This window comes from Entelurus aequoreus, linkage group LG24 (assembly GCF_033978785.1).
Source record: "Entelurus aequoreus isolate RoL-2023_Sb linkage group LG24, RoL_Eaeq_v1.1, whole genome shotgun sequence".
Lineage (NCBI taxonomy): Eukaryota > Metazoa > Chordata > Actinopteri > Syngnathiformes > Syngnathidae > Entelurus > Entelurus aequoreus.
The window spans coordinates 26,993,385-27,011,668 of record NC_084754.1 but is presented as its reverse complement, the minus strand read 5'-3'; the positions used below and the strand labels follow the sequence as shown (position 1 = coordinate 27,011,668).

Here is an 18,284-nt window from a genome sequence, read left to right as displayed (position 1 = left end):
GAAAACAGAGCTTTTTGTATTGTGATACAATGGTGTACGAATACTTCCGTTTCAACGATTGACGTCACGCGCATACGTCATCGTACATAGACGTTTTCAACCGGAAGTTTAGCTGGAAATTTAAAGTTGCACTTTATAAGTGAACCCGGCCGTATTGGCATGTGTTGCAATGTTAAGATTTCATCATTTATATATAAACTATCAGACTGCGTGGTCGGTCAGTAGGCCTTTAATGTAGTAACAGGTACATTTCTGTAATATTTACGTATTTTGTTCATTTTAAGCATCCGCAGCGCATTAATCTCACAGATTCATAGCAGTGTTCACGTTTTCCTTTGACAACATCACAGATTACTACTCACTGCCGACTTTATGATAGTCAACAAACATAATAAAACATCACACACTGTACAATGTCTGCTGATATTAGGATGCCGACTGTCAGGATGTTGATATATTCCTGTTTACATGAAGAATAACTTCTAGTCCTTGCGAAGGGTTAAAAAAAAGGTGGGTACAAAGCAGCATCTTTAGGGTGTCTTTCTCACCATCCCCGGGTCTGAATTGGCTGCCAAAGTGTATCAACTTCCCAGTTTATGTCCACATCATTTTACTATCAAGGTGTGAAGTAAGATTTTTTCTTTAGAATAAACTTTCACAAGCTCAGAGGCGAGAAAGCAGCTCACCAGCTGATGAAGTCAATACAGCAGCGTAAGGACGTGATCAATGCATCGCTAAATACAGGCGACAATGACAACAATATCGCTAATACTTGATTAATGTCCAGCTCACAAAATGTAAATGGAGTATTGTTGGCGCTTTTTAGATGGTTATTAATTAGGGTTCATGGTTAGAATAAACGCAATACATGCAATGACGCCATTAGCTCCATTGAAAGCAGATGTTTATTGACGTGTGTTTACAAGTGTGTTTTTGTCACTAATAAGGATTGTGAATTATAGGCAAAATTCCCCAAAAAAGTGCAGTTCCCATCTGAAATGGATTTTGACTGCTTTGCATGGGAGTTCACTTTTTTTTTTCTTTATTCCTCACATTTCTCCTACTTTTGGAATGAGTGTGGCAAATAACCTACCAAAAGCCAAAGAAAAAGCAAGGCACTCCTGCAGAGTTAAACCTCTGATGCTTGCTGTATTGGGCTTTCATAAGTCATACTGTTTGTGATATGAAACGTGTGTGAATTTAGAGGCGTACTATTCTGCAACATTTAGGCCGAGTTCTGAATTATACATTTGTTCAACTCAAGAGGTTTCACTGCAAATGACAGGAGTGTCCAAACTCCTTCCAGAAAAAATTCAAGGTTGTGGGAGGGCTATGATCATGTTTTTTTGTACGTTAAAGATGTTAAAACCATTCAAATGTACAAGTGGTACTTCAACTTACGAGCAACGTTCCCTCTAAGGTGCGCTCCTGTGCAATTGCGCACTGCTCAAGCGTCCTCTGCGCACGGCAAATCTATGCCACGCACAAAATCAAATAAAAAAAGAAGCGCGTAACAATTTTCGACACACGGACACGACAGAGAAAACAGTTTTCGTCATCATTGTCCAAATATTGTAACGTCTGTCGAGACGCTTTGAGGACATGAATTCCATCCATCACTTTACTGAGCAAAACTCTTTATTGTCGGCCATAAACACATCACCAAAACATTAGTAAAAAAAATGATATCTAGCAAAAGTGGTCATTTTCTGCAGTACAAACCAGACCAAAAGCAACTTTGTTATATCAACAGCAGCCGCTCGCTCTTTCTCACTTGCGCCAACACATGCACATATGGCATTTAGCCAGTGATGCGTTTACAGCCACACAAAAAGTCGGACAACTCCAACACCACGCATAAAGTGTCATTCCAGGCCGTTACACTATGATTTACCAATCAAATGTGTGCTTATTCTAGTGTCATTTATTAGGAATCTTAATTTATAAATATTAATCATGAAATGCTGTTAGTATATTAAATAAATACTAATAAAAGTATATTTTTTACAAACAGGAAGTTGCAGGAATGTACACATGATCCCCTGCTTACATCTCATTGTGCAACATGTGAATGTTTTAATGGGAACTAAATGCAATGTCTGAAAGGGGTACAAACTATTTCCAAAGCAGGACCTCCACCCAGACAAACAATACAAGTACACAGTTTATGAAAAACAATATTTTTTGTTATTGTCATTGTAAGTGGGCCTAAACACTTATATTAGAAAATCATCTCATGGAAATGACTGCTGTCATTTGATTATAATAATAAGAGAATGTTGTCTGTCTATCTGTGTTGGCCCTGCGATGAGGTGGGGACTTGTCCAGGGTGTACCCCGCCTTCCGCTCGAATGCAGCTGAGATAGGCTCCAGCACCCCTCGCGACCCCGAAAGGGACAAGCGGTAGAAAATGGATGGATGGATGGAGATTTAACTTGTTATTTAGTCAGGTTTGGGACAGGTAGAAAATGGATGGATGGATGGAGATTTAACTTGTTATTTAGTCAGGTTTGATACAGGTGTGCTGCTGGTGTAGCCACAGTGTGCACGTCTGATGTTGCTCCGCTCAATGCTCAGGGAGGTTTTGCGTTTGCTCACACACATGAAAAATTAGAGGGAACATTGCTTACGAGTACCCCAACTTAGAAGTGTTTTGAGGAGTTTTTTAAGTTGCAAACATTCATTTGAGTTACGAGCATCTCTATTGCTTGTTGGTTGTAGCGATTGTCAGAATAAATCCTGTAAGATCCGCCGCTAAACATCCGATCCTACTCGCCAGCAATAACCCGCAGCCAGAGATCCACACGATACTGCCCGCCAACCACGGGATCAAAGAAAGCCAATTCGAAGGGGAGAGCGCTGAGAAGAAGAAGCAGACGATACCCTCACAATTAGACATACCAACAATTAAAAACATAATCGAGCATGTAGCTAACCTGGCGAGGAAGCCAGCCTATGTGCCACATAAGGACGCCAAACCACAAAAACATTTATCTATGAAAATATGGAGAAGCTGCCAATGATGTGCCTGATATGTTTATGTTTGTTCTTTTCTCCTGAAACTATAAACTGGACGGTCGAGCATAGGGTTGTACGGTATACCGGTATTAGTATAGTACCGTGATACTAATGAATCATATTCGGTACTATACCGCCTCTAATAAGTACCGTTCAGCAACCCCCCGCCCCCCTGTTGTCGTCACGTCGCGTCATTGCTGGTTTATGACCAGAGGAGCATGTTCGGCAGCGCACAATCACGGCGTACTTACAAGCAGGCACAGTGTGTAGACAGAAAAGGGAGAACGGACACATTTTGGCTTAACAATCTAAATCACTAATCCTCGCCTCCATGGCGACAAATAAAGTAAGTTTCTTACAAGTACCATCCCTGCAGGACGAGGAATATCTAAACATGCTTCACTACACACTGTAGCTCACCGGCGTCACAATGTAAACAAACGCCATTGGTGGATCTACACCTGACATTCACTGCAATAATACAAAGTACAGGAGCGTATAATCGATACTACTATGATTACATCAATATTTTTTTGCATCACAAAATATTCTTTCGTTTTTTAAAAATGTATATTATGTTTAGAAACTCAGGAAATATGTCCCTGGACACATGAGGACTTTGGAATATGACCAATTTATGATCCTGTAACTACTTGGTATCGGATTGATACCCAAACTTGTGGTATCATCCAAAACTAATGTAAAGTATCAAACAACAGAAGAATAAGTGATTATTGCATTTTAACAGAAGTGTAGATGGAACATTTTAAAAGAGAAAGTAAGCAGATATTAACAGTAAATGAACAAGTAGATTAATAATCAATTTTCTACCACTTGTCCTTAATAATGTTGATAATATAATAGAATGGAAAATAACATTAATATGTTACTGCATATGTCAGCAGACTAATTAGGAGCCTTTGTTTGCTTACTCACTACTAAAAGACAAGTTGTCTAGTATGTTCACTTTTTTTTTTAAGGACAAACTTGCAATAAGAAACATATGTTTAATGTACCCTAAGATATTTTGTTAAAATAAAGCCAATACTGCCATTTTTTGTGGTCCCCTTTATTTAGAAAAGGACCGACAAGTATCGAAATACATTTTGGTACCGGTATGGAGTCTTTTTATTTAAGAAGTCCGTGTGCAACATAAACAACAAAAAACATTCCTATTGCTACACAAGGGAAAAGCAGCATGAAGGAGATACGGTAGAATTACGCACTATAAATTAAATGATGTACATTATTATTGCACAACTTCATAAAAATACTGTAGTTGTTGTTAGTGGTACATTCTATTTTAATTCTATTTTTGAAAAGCAATTTCTTATCTAAGAGTTAGTAATCAAAGAGAACGCTGACACCACTGCTCTCCTCTCAACTGTGGAACATCCGTAACTCCCACATGCCTACATGTCAGCAGGCTGTTTGTGGACTACATGCCATCATCCCTGACATGCTGCTGGAGAATCTGACTTCCCTTGGTCTTTACAAAGGAGATGGTCGTTGATTTTAGGAGACAGAGAGGGAAACATGATCCACTTGTAGTAAAGCCTCCTTAAAGTTCCTGGGAACATACATCTTGGAGGACCTCACATGGACTTTCAACATCACTGGTCATAAAGGCACGGCAGAGACTCCACTTCCGTCATGTGCTGTGGAGGAACCAACCTGAGGAGAAACTGCAAGTATCTTTTTATGGGGCCACCATAGAGTGCTGATGTACTGCGTAACTGTGAGGCCCTGCAGAGGGTGAGCAGGACAACGGAGAAGATAATCGGCTGCCATCTCTATTGCTTGCCCTTACTGCCTCGGCAGAGCAAAGAACGCCACGGCAGACAGCTCTCACCCTGCTCAGCACTTGTTCAACCTGCTGCCACCAGGGTAGAGATTGCAGTCACACAAGAGCAGGACAAACATAGTTAAAAACAGTTTTACCTGTGCACCATTAAGCTATTGAATCTGTACCAAAAGCTTTAAAACCCGTGGAGACCTGGCATTCCAGGCCATAGCTACCAGACTCTGGAACAATTTGCACCAGTCCCTCCGTGATCTTGACCGTGTTGACACTTTTAAGGAACATTTGAAAACTTCTCTTTTTAGTAAAGCTTTTAACTATCAAATGTAATCCACATCGTATCCTTTTTATGATGTTGCCCCTGTTGTTTTACTTCACCTATGTTTTGTAGAGCGCTCTGTGATTTTATCTGTGAAAAGCACTTTATAAATAAAATTTACTTACGTACCGTATTTTTCGGAGTATAAGTCGCACTGGAGTATAAGTCGCACCTACCGAAAATGCATAATAAAGAAGGAAAAAAACATATATAAGTCGCACTGGAGTATAAGTCGCATTTTTTGGGGGAAATGTATTTGATAAAAGCCAACACCAAGAATAGACATTTGAAAGGCAATTTAAAATAAAGAATAGTGAACAACAGGCTGAATAAGTGTACGTTATATGAGGCATAAATAACCAACTGAGAACGTGCCTGGTATGTTAACGTAACATATTATGGTAAGAGTCATTCATATAACTATAACATATAGAACATGCTATACGTTTACCAAAAAATCTGTCACTCCTAATCGCTAAATCCCATGAAATCTTATACATCTAGTCTCTTACGTTAATGAGCTAAATAATATTATTTGATATTTTACGGTAATGTGTTAATCATTTCACACATAAGTCGCTCCTGAGTATAAGTCGCACCCCCGGCCAAACTATTAAAAAAAAAAGCGACTTATAGTCCGAAAAATACGGTACTTACTTAGTGTACTGGTATTAATTTTTAGCACGTTATTTATTGTTTATATTGTATTTCAGCCGCACCTAACAGAGTAGCCATCTGTGTTTTCGTCATTCTCTCGTGTTTGACGATAAAAAAAGCGTTCTATTCTCTTCTATTCTAGTTTTTCTTTTTAAAAGGCATGTTAAAACTGTGCCGTTTTGGGGGCCCAAGCATCAATTAAATTGACTTTAATTAATTTCAGTGGGAGACATTGACTTGAGATACACACATTGAGTTTGAGATTGGGTCATGTTTTCCATGATTTGTTCCTTTAATTCATCCATCCATCCATTTTCTACCGCTTATTCCCTTCGGAGTCGCGGGGGGCGCTGGAGCCTATCTCAGCTACAATCGGGCGGAAGGCGGGGTACACCCTGGACAAGTCGCCACCTCATTGCAGGGCCGACACAGATAGACAGACAACATTCACATATTCAGTCCTTCTCAAATAGCCTCAAACATGCTTGTTTGCCCTACTAAAATATGACCACATGCTGGGCTTCACTGTGACTATGGTGTGACTATTTACTGTTACTGTGTTACTGTTGTCTTCAATGTTAATAAGGATGCAATGTTACAGTATACTGAGGTGTACTTCTAACAATTTTATAGACAAATGATACTGTTTATAGTCACGGCATTTTCTTCTTCTTTGGGTGGTGGGTGGGGTGTAACAGAAAATAAACAATTGAGAGGCGCTGCTTTAATTCAGTGAAGATTATCCACTTCTTTTTCCCATCATTCCCCTTCATACTCACTTTCTTCCTTCCAATGGATGGGGGAAAAAAGTTGTGTCTTTCTAACTTTCCGTTTAATAGCTAGCTAAATTAGCCAATGCTAGGGAGTGAGACACCGGATGTTTTGGTCAGACCTTAGGGGGTTCACTGTGACATTCCCTACGCCAGGTAGCGGTGGCGAGGCTCCTTAACCAAATTTTTGCTCACAACCTAAAACATAAAAATGAACTGAAAGACAGCTTATGGGCTGGAACACTCTTAAGCCAAGGTACTCTATAAGCTATCTGAACAAAACATCCACATATGCTCGTACAACACTTAAAACCTTTAGCATATCAGTATGTGGAATTCAATTATGGAACGGATTAACCAAAGAAATCAAACAAAGCACCAATATGATTCAGTTTAAGAGACTGTTCAAACTACAAGTGTTCACAAAGTACACAGAACAAGAATTATGATAAACATCTTGAAACCTTTTTTTTTCTTTTGAGATAAAGATTATTTATGTATTTAATATTTGTTTACTTACTATGGTATTGTTGCGCTTGTAACACGAAAGCAAGACAACTTGAAGTATCTTTTGACGCACAAAAACGTGTGCGCCGTTTATTCGATCAAAGACGAGAATGAATGACTCCTAACATCAAGCGACTCGAAATGGCGGTCACAACCAACCCTCACCTTTGGGTAAATCTCCTGACGGTCACTTGAAGGGGCCGCCCCGAATTACTCACTCTTAACTGCATGTATGAATGCTAAACAAGAACAAAATTGTTATGTGCACAATCGAACAATCACAATGAATAATGACGACAAAGTCAAGTAAACAGGTGTGGTGACTTAAGTCCTTAAAGCAGTGGTTCTTAACCTGGGTTCGATTGAACCCTAGGGGTTTGGTGAGTCGGGCTCAGGGGTTCGGTGGAGGTCAAAAAACACCCGACTCATCGTGTAAATACAAACTTCTCCCTATCGGCGTATTACGGATACGGCAACAGCAGAAGTCACACTGATTTGCAGGTGTGTAATTTGTTGTGAGTTTATGCACTGTGTTGGTTTTGTTCTTTGAACAAGGTGATGTTCATGTACGGTTCATTTTGTGCACCAGTAATAAAACATGGTAACACTTTAGTATGGGGAACATATTCAACATTAATTAGTTGCTTATTAACATGCAAATTAGTAACACATTGGCTCTTAACTAGTCATTATTAAAGGCCTACTGAAAGCCACTACTACCGACCACGCAGTCTGATAGTTTATATATCAATGATGAAATCTTAACATTGCAACACATGCCAATACGGCCGGGTTAACTTATAAAGTGCAATTTTAAATTTCCCGGGAAACCTCCGGCTGAAAACGTTTAGGTATGATGACGTTTGCGTGTGACGTCAAAGGTTGAAACGGAAGTATTGGGACACATTGTATCCCAATACAAACAGCTGTTTTCATCGCAAAATTCCACAGTATTCTGGACATCTGTGTTGGTGAATCTTTTGCAATTTGTTCAATTAACAATGGAGACTGCAAAGAAGAAAGTTGTAGGTGGGATCGGTGTATTAGCGGCTGGCTACAGCAACACAACCAGGAGGACTTTGAGTTGGATAGCAGACGCACTACCGTGAGTACGCTGCTTTCTTCCAAACATTTGATCTCTTGCCCGTCCGTGCGTGGCGCTATGTGCATGTCACGTACGTAACTTTGGGGAAATATATGTTTCTTGCCGACTCCGATGGCGGCCGGGGTGTCGTCCAAAGCTACAATGCCCGCCGCCGCGCCGCTGTCCTCACCTTGACTTCCTCCGTCTCCGGGCCGCCGACTAAGCTAAGTTAGCTTCAATGGCGTCATTAGCAACAGCATTGCTAGGCTTCGCCAGGCGGTACAGCATTAACCGTGTGGTTACAGTTCCAGAGTTTGGTAGTATTGTTGGTCTTCTGTCTATCCTTCCAGTCAGGGGCTTATTTAGTCTGTTTCTATATGCAGTTAAGCATGATGCTATCACGTTAGCTCCTTAGCTAAAGTGCTTCGCCGATGTATTGTCGTGGAGATAAAAGTCACTGTGAATGTCCATTTCGCGTTCTCGACTCTCATTTTCAAGAGGATATAGTATCCGAGGTGGTTTAAAATACAAATCCGTGATCCACAATAGAAAAAGGAGAGAGTGTGGAATCCAATGAGCCCTTGTACCTAAGTTACGGTCAGAGCGAAAAAAGATACGTCCTGCACTGCACTCTAATCCTTCACTCGTACCTCATCCACAAATCTTTCATTCTGGCTCAAATTAATGGGGTAATCGTCACTTTCTCGGTCCGAATTGCTCTCGCTGCTGGTGTAAACAATGTGCAAATGTGAGGAGCCCTTCAACCTGTGACGTCACGCTACTTCCGGTACAGGCAAAGCTTTTTTATCAGCGACCAAAACTTTATCGTCGATGTTCCCTACTAAATCCTTTCAGCAAAAATATGGCAATATCGCGAAATGATCAAGTATGACACATAGAATGGATCTGCTATCCCCGTTTAAATAAGAACATTTCATTTCAGTAGGCCTTTATGTACTTATTAATGCCTTATTCGGCATGGCCTTATTATAACCCTAACCCTCTAACCTTGGCCCTAACCCTCTAACCCTAACCCTAATCAAATAACTCTAAATTAAGTCTTTGTTACTTAGAATATGTTCCCCTAGTGTCCGAAAAACTCTAAATTAAGTCTTTGTTACTTAGAATATGTTCCCCATACTAAAGTGTTACCAAAAACATATAACTTTGTCTTGAAATTGAAAAAATTTTTATTTTTATTTTTCACTAAAGAAGGGTTCGGTGAATGCTCATATGAAACTGGTGGTACCTCCAACAAGGTTAAGAACCACTGCCTTAAAGCAACCGCTACAGTATAGTATTTATTTATTATTTATTTATTCACTGTTCTGTTACAGAGAAGAAGGAAATTGGACAAAATTGCTATGATATGAAAAGGGGTAGGATTAAATAAACTCAGCTTCTTCCTACTCCTTTTCGGACGTGCTGTAATGAAACAACTGGAATTATGTGATGCATTACATTGTATTGTATGCATGTTGGAAATAAACTGAAACTGAACTGAACTGAACATGTTACCTTTTGTGTTGTAGTTGACTAAGAAAAATAGTAAATAGTGTAAATTCAAATGATGATTTATCTTATTATTAATTATTAATTATTTTTATTTTTTACAACTTGCCAAGGGCCAAGTAAAATACAAGCAGTGGGCTAAAATTACACTTTGGACACCCCTGGTGTGATTATACTATATTTTCAAACCGTTATTTGTACAGTACAGATAGAAACAAATGATTATCTTGTATCTTGTGTGTTCATGCAAAAGTGTATGTAAATGTGTGTGTACCCTTGCAGCAGAGCAGCAGTATTCGATGGCCCCTTCCATGTACGGATGTCACACACCTTCAGACAGCTGTGCAGGCAGCCAGGCTCTGCTGCTGAGGAACCCGTACAACAGGTAACACACTCCAACACACACTTAGACCACAACCCCCGTGTATGTGCACACAGTGGGTACAAAATAGTGAAGCTCAATGCCAAATCTATTTTCATGAGAAAGAGCAGCAATTAGAGCTTGTGGAACTATTGTTGATTGTTTCATGCAAAGAGATCCATCATTCAGCCAAGGGTGGCAGGATGCATTTTGGACAGGATGTTTACCTTCAGAATAGGTCTCTTTGCCATAACTGCTTCCTCCCTGTGTTGTTCTGCTTCCTTGTCTGGTGCTGGTGTATGCACGCTTAGACCAGAGCAGCCTTTCGAAAAGCATTTCCAAGTTGAAGGTTTTTGAGACGCCCATAGAGGTTCTGGCGCCAGTGCACTTTTTTTTGGCAGGCTGTGACAGGAAGCGGAACATTTGTTGACCTACTAAGTCTGACTTTACCAGAAAATATAACATACTGTAGTACCTCGGGATACGAGTCTACACTGGAACCTTGATTCAAGAACTGAATCGGTTCTTGAACAGGACTTGTAAATAGAGAAGTTTGTATATAGAAGCAAATTTGTCCATAACAAACAATGTAAACATGAATAATGGGTGCCAGTCCTGACAAAAGTCCATATTTTAGTAAATGTTTGTACACTTTGAACACAATATAGTATAATATAATAGTATGCAATATAAATGTATACTATTATACAGTACTGTATATCAAACAACAGGGTGATGGTTCAATGTTCTATTTTCAAAACATAAACAACTACCTGAACTGTGTCCTCTTTTTCAGCCGCCCTGCCGACACAGACACACTGTCACTAGCCATGTGGTGCACTCCCAGTTTGAAATCGCAAAACTCCTTAACTTTAACAGCCAGGTCGCTGCAATGATTAGCAATAAAAAATAAAAATCTATTTTACCTTGTCGGTTAATCTCCTTGGTGTTCAAAGGAGGAGAGGAGGCGTGGGCGGTAGCGTTGACAACGCTGTGGATTCTTCCTGAATGTTTCAAACCACACGTACATTGCTTTCTTTGGATTAATGTTGAGCCAGCAAAACTAAAAGAAAAATGTATACTATTATACAGTACTGCATGTCAAACAAACACAACAAGAGGGCGATGGTTCAATGTTCTATTTACAAAACATAAAAAAACTACCTGTACTGTCCTCTTTTCAGCCGCCCTGCCGACACAGACACACTGTCACTAGCCCTGTGGTGCATTCACAGTTTGAAATCGCAAAACTCTTGAACTTTAACAGCCAGGTCGCTGCAATGATTAGCAATAAAAAATAAAAATCTATTTTACCTTGTCGGTTAATCTCCTTGGTGTTCAAAGGAGGAGAGGAGGCGTGGGCGGTAGCGTCGACAACGCTGTGGATTCTTCCTGAATGTTTCAAACCCCACGTACATTGCTTTCTTTGGATTAATGTTGAGCTAGTAAAACTAAAAGAAAAATGTAAAAATGCCAAAAAAACACTTTAAAGAGCACACAACGTTGCACAGTATACTGACTGAATAAGCACCGGAGATTGATCAGTTCACTCACAATGGATGTGCTGCTGGGCACAAAATGGCTGCGCTGCATTAAACGTTGGTACACGGAGACAAGGTTCGTACAACAAAGCATATTTTTATTTGGTCTGTGGTTCAAATCGAAAGGTTTGTACAGTGAGGTCTTAGTAAATCCAGGTTCTTCTGTATATGCTATCTTAACTGGGAAGCCTACAGAAGCTTCAGTTTGGTTTTTTTAAGCGCTCGTGTTTAAACGAGCTGCAAAAATATTATCCTGCTCTCTTCCTGGTCCGACCAAATTCCACAGGAAAATATACTAACGAGGATATAATCTTTTTTTTTTTAAATATTTTGGTTTTCCAAGATCACTTTTGTGTATGTGCAAAATGTAACGAGTAAATTAGATAAATATATACATTTATTTGTAAAATATGTTCTCTAAAGCACTATTGGTATCATAGGCTAGCTGTTAGTGATGTTCTTAAATTGATTAAATAAAAACCAAAAACCTCTGAACTCAGCACTTCCTGTTAAAATGATCATCCATCTAAAACCAGTCATACATTTGTTATACTGCTTGTTCTCATTTGGCTCACAGGTGGGCTGGAACCTATCCCAGTTTGTTTGTACAGTTAAAAAAACCCAAAAAAAAACCCATATAAGATTATTATCAAAAATAAATTCCAATGTATGTATTTAATACAGGGACAGCGCACATTAATAAACATTTTTGTAAATGTGTCTGGTGTTAGCCATAGAGCTTATTTTCAACTGTGGTCACTGGGCATTATATAACATGCCAACAATTAATAGCAATACGATATAACAGGACATAATGATAGCAATGCAATTATTACATAAAATATAGATAACAAAGTTATGACAGTGAATATATGCAGTGCATAGCCATATATACAAAACCCAAAACCAGTGAAGTTGGCACGTTGTGTAAATCGTAAATAAAAACAGAATACAATGATTTACAAATCCTTTTCAACCTATATTCAATTGAATAGACTGCAAAGACAAGATACTTAACATTCGAACGGGAAAACTTTGTTATTTTTGCAAATATTACCTCTTTTGGAATTTGATGCCTGCAACATGTTTAAAAAAAAATGGCACAAGTGGCAAAAAAGACTGAGAAAGTTGAGAAATGCTCATCAAAGTGTTATTTGGAAAATCCCACAGGTGAACAGGCTAATTGGGTACAGGTGGGTGCCATGATTGGGTATAAAAGCAGCTTCCATGAAATGCTCAGTCATTCACAAACAAGCCGTCACCACTCTGTGAACAAATGCGTGAGCAAATTGTCGAACAGTTTAAGAACAACATTTCTCAACCACCAAGGAATTTAGTCTACGGTCCGTAATATCATCAAAAGGTTCAGAGAATCTGGAGAAATCACTGCACGTAAGCGAGGATATTACGGACCTTCGATCCCTCAGGCGGTACTGCATCAAAGAGTGACATCAGTGTGTAAAGGATATCACCACATGGGCTCAGGAACACTTCAGAAAACCACTGTCAGTAACTACAGTTTGTCGCTACATCTGTAAGTGCAAGTTAAAACTCTATTATGCAAAGCAAAAGCCATTTATCAACAACACCCAGAAACGCCGCCGGCTTCTCTGGGCCCGAGTTCATCTAAGATGGACTGATGCAAAGTGGAAAAGTGCTCTCTGGTCTGACGAGTCTACATTTCAAATTGTTTTTGGAAACTGTGCACGTTGTGTCCTCCGCAACACCTGAAGTCCAGACCTGTCTCCCATTGAAAATGTGTAGCGCAATATGACGCGTAAAATACCACTTTACTCTTCTTTTGCACGTTGTTACGTTTCCAAATGAAACATTCCGCAAATGCCCGTGATAATGTTTTGCTTCAGTGTAGCAGCAGAACAATCTCTGCAAGATGCGTGCGTGTGTGTGTGTGTGTGTGTGTGTGTGTGTGTGTGTGTGTGTGTGTGTGTGTGTGTGTGTGTGTGTGTGTGTGTGTGTGTGTGTGTGCGTCAGTGAAAAAGAGATGGGGGTGGACATGAACTTGGAGGTCTTCTTTGTCATAAACATAACTGATATCTTGTGAGTAAAAACACGCACGCTTACATATTGTCGGAGTTGAGTTTTCTAATCTTGCAGCCTGGTACTAGCAGGCCTGTATTTACTCTGCAGGTTGTCAGATGAAGACAAAACATGCTGAAGTCAAATTACTAAGTAATGTTAAGATACTTTTGTCAAGTTAATGTGGCCGGCTCTAAAAGCCCTGTTTGTGATTAAAATGGAATTTTTTTTTGTCTTCAATCATGATGCTAAATCCTGTGTTCAGTCTCTGCTGTCTGTGTGTGCAGTAAAATAGTGGCTGCGTAATGAGCGGCGTACCAGGCACCGCTTGTACCCTGTCTAGTCAAAGGGTTTGTAGCCTGCAGGTGGGCTGTAAATCCACCAAGAGTGTACGTACAGAAGTGTGAGCATGGCAGGTCAAACTAATGCCTTTTGGCTGAGCGCCATGAATGTTGCTGAATGACTTCAGCTGGCTGCACTGTGTATGAAGCAATAGAACACTGGCAAAGGGTCAAACAATGGTTTCCATTGTCCAGCTCACAAGTTCTCTCCTACATGTTCTCTGTCTTTCACAGTGGTGAAAATGTATATCAAATGACCTCTCAGTTGGAGTGTGTGGCTTGGAACCATGTCAATACACTGGCATCAACCAGGAAGAGGTAGGAATTTATCCATAGCTCTCACTAAGAAGCAGCAGACAGTGACGTAGATGTTATCTACTGGAATATCAGAATAAAGAAAGAGCAAAAACAAGATGGTGAACAATTTTCTCAATGCACTGTGAGTGGTACCGTATTTCCTTGAATAGCCGCAGGGGCGTTAATTAATTTAAAACCTCCTGTCACTCCTGCGGTTACCGGAAACCGGCGGGATGGCCGTGCATGCGGTAATTATTTTAAAACCTCTTCTCACTCCGGCGTTTACCAAAAGGAATCCATAAAATTTAGGCGTGCGCTTTGAGTGTGATGTAAGCATACCATCATGAAAAGCACATTTAATTAAAAAAAACGTTATTATGGTCTTACCTGTACTTATAAATGGAGTCCATTTGCAGCTCCTTCTGACCAAAAGCATCGATAACTTCTTTATAGAAGTCTTCATTATTTTCTTTTTTCCTTTTTAAAAGTCTCTGTCTCGATGGAGATATTCCTTTAATTATTACCTCCTGCTTCCATTGAAAGTCCAGTTTAGAAAACTGTTTTATTTTAGATACCGGTATGTAATCCTCCTTGTTAAAAGGGGGAAAAAAATAATCTCTTGCTGCGTGTGTTCACTTCTTCTGCAGTACCGGAAGTCGCAAGAAGGATCACTAGCGCGGCAGCGCCCTCTACCACCAGGAGGCGGGAGTCATTTAATGACTTATACAGTATTTTACACACGCAGCTACGGTATATTAATAAAACATAGCTGCTTACTGTTCTCTTTAGCATACTGTACCGGTATTCAATAGCTTGGACCTTAAATCCTACTGAATAGCTCTTTATCTTTTTTCTTTTGTGCGATTGTAAACTACTGAAAGCAGCTTCCTCCATTTTGAAAATGAGGACAGATGCGTCACTCGTGACGTAACGAATTTGACCCGGTGGAAGTTCTCGCCATATGCTAAATATTTTGCGAAACGAGTTTGACCTGGTGAAAATTATAGACATGCGATAATAAAATTAATATTTTGCAAAACGAATTTGATCCGGCTTCAATAATAAACCGGCGATAAGGCCAAGCATGCGTTAATTATTTTGAGAAACGTGTTTAAACCAGCAGTAATTCTAGACGTGCGAATACTATATTCCCTGCGCCAATTCAAGGAAATACGTGTGGGGAAATAACTTGATGGTGGAAAGCTACACAATTCAGATGGTTGTTTTTTTTACTTATGACGAAAAATATATATTTGTTATGCCATTTTTTGTGTTAAATCCTGATGGTCTAATCTTGGATGTAGTGTAACTTGGAGTAGTCAGTGTACAACATGGAAAACGGTATAGCTGTACTTTGAAAATAAGTGTCTAAATAGCCGCACAGTGAACATGTCCAAATCGTGTCCAAAGTAGTGTTGTCCCGTTACCAATATCTTGGTACCGGTACCAAAATTATTTCGATACTTTTCGGCACTTTTCTAAATAACGGGGACCACAACAAATTGCATTATTGGTATTATTTTAACAAACAATCTTACAGTACATTAAACATATGTTTCTTATTGCAAGTTTGTCCTTAACTAAAATAGTGAACATACTAGACAACTTGTCTTTTAGTAGTAAGTAAGCAAACTAAGGCTCCTAATTTAGTCTGATGACGTATGCAGTAACATATTGTGTCATTTATCATTCTATTATTTTGTCAAAATTATTAAGGACAAGTGGTAGAAAATGAATTATTAATGTACTTGTTCATTTACTGTTAATATCTGCTTATTTTCTCTTTTAACATGTTCTATCTACACTTCTGTTAAAATGTAATAATCACTTATTTTTCTGTTGTTTGACACTTTACATTAGTTTTGGATGAGACCACAAATTTGGGTATCAATCCGATACCAAGTCGTTGCAGGATCATACATTGGTCACATTCAAAGTCCTCATGTGTCCAGGGACAAATTTCCTGAGTTTATAAACATAATATAAATTTTTTTAAAAAAGAAGAAGATGTGATTCCAAAAAATATCGACGTAATCATAATAGTATCTACTAGATACGCTACTGTACTTGGTATCATTACAGTGGATGTTAGGTGTAGATCCACCAATGGCATTTGTTTACATTTTGACGCCGGTGAGCTACGGTGTGTAGTGAAGCATGTTTAGCTATTCCTCGTCCTGCAGGGATGATACTTGTAAGAAACTTACTTTATTTGTCGCCATGGAGGCGAGGATTAGTGATTTAGAAGTAGCTAAAACACTGCCGACTGGGTCTAGACGTTAGCCGCTAGCTAGCTAGCCATGTCTTAAAGCACCTCTTCCGGTGGGCGTTTCAGTGCTATAACTTCACCTTTGCCGTTAGTTTTTAAGCCAAAATGTGTCCGTTCTCCCTTTTCTGTCTACACACTGTGTCTGCTTGTAAGTACTCCGTGATTGTGCACTGCCGAACATGCTCGTCTGCTTGTAAAACCAGCAATGACACCACTGGCTGAACTGTCCTCATTTGACAACACACACCCACACAGTCACTAGCCCCGTGGTGCAGTCACAGTTGAAATCACAAAACTTTTGAACTTTGACAGCTAGGTCAGTACAATGATTAGAAAAATGAAGTACAATCAACTTTACCTTGTTGGTTAATCTTCTTTGCTTGCAGCAGAAGGGAGAGGGTGGAAAGAAGGCAGTGTCAACAATGCTGTTGATACTGCCTGAATGTTGCAAACTACACATGGCGTGTCCATTGCTTTCTCTGGACTCATATTGACCTAGCAAAACTACAAACAATGCTTTTAAGCAGAGGATGTCGTTGTGGTTTGTGCAGCCCTTTGAGACACTCGTGATTTAGGGCTATATAAGTAAACATTGATTGATTGATTGATTGATTTTAACACCTAAAAAAGCACACAAAGTGCACAGCAGATTGAATAAGCATGGAGAGTGATCATCTCGCCCACAATTGCTGTGCTGTAGGCACAAAATGGGTGGATGAAACGTTTGTACACAGAGACAAGGTTCGTACACCAAAGCATGTTTTTATTTGGTCCCTGGTTTGTAATTTGAAAAGTTTTTCCAGTAGGGGGTTCGTAAGTCAAGGTTTTACTGCACTGATACCACATCGGTACTTGAACCAGTGCCTGAACCAGTATGTATTAAGGTTGTACGGTACCGCGATACTAATGAATCATATTCGGTACTATACCGCCTCTGAAAAGTACCGGTCCCAAAACCCCCCGCCCCCCTGTCGTCGTCACGTCGTGTCATTGATGGTTTAAACATGCTTTACTACACACCACAGCTCACCAGCGTCAAAATGTAAACAAACGCCATTGGTGGATCAACACCTAACATCCACTGTAATGATACCAAGTACAGGAGTATATCTAGTCGATACTACTGTGATTACGTCGGTATATTTTGGCATCACAACATCTTATTTCGTTTTTTTTAAATGTATATTATGTTTATAAACTCAGGAAATATGTCCCTGGACACATGAGGACTTTGAATATGACCAATGTGTGATTCTGTAACGACTTGCTATCGGATTGATACCCAAATTTGTGGTATCATCCAAAACTAATGTTAAGCAGAAGAATAAATTATTATTACATTTTAACAGAAGTGTAGACAGAACATGTTAAAAGAGAAAGTAAGCAGATATTAACAGTAAATGAACAAGTAGATAAATAATTCATTTTCTACCACTTGTCCTTAATAATTTTGACAAAATAATAGAATGGAAAATGACACAATATGTTACTGCATACATCAGCAGACTAATTAGGAGCCTTTGTTTGCTTGCTTACTACTAAAAGACAAGTTGTCTTGTAGGTTCACTATTTTATTTAAGGACAAACTTGCAATAAGAAACATATGTTTGATGTACTCTAAGATTTGTTGTTAAAATAAAGCCAATAATGCAATTTTTTGTGGACCTCTTTATTTAGAAAAGTATCCAAAAGTTCCAAAAAATATCGAAATAATGTTGGTACCGGTACCAGTACCAAAATATTGGTATTGGGACAACACTAGTATGTACA

At 39.3% G+C, this 18,284-nt stretch overlaps 1 protein-coding gene across 5 annotated transcripts in view; it reads left to right on the top strand.

Annotated features, from left to right (window-relative positions):
• Positions 1–18,284, top strand: part of wt1a (WT1 transcription factor a) — a 66,408-nt gene that overhangs the window by 10,947 nt on the left and 37,177 nt on the right. For 3 of the 5 annotated variants that reach the window (XM_062035931.1, XM_062035934.1, XM_062035933.1), the window contains one exon: positions 9,951–10,053. In XM_062035931.1, coding sequence (XP_061891915.1) covers positions 9,951–10,053 — 103 coding nt within the window. Of the gene's footprint in view, positions 1–9,950; positions 10,054–14,182; positions 14,267–18,284 lie in introns of all 5 variants that reach the window. The other 2 variants (XM_062035936.1, XM_062035935.1) reach the window with 1 other exon arrangement.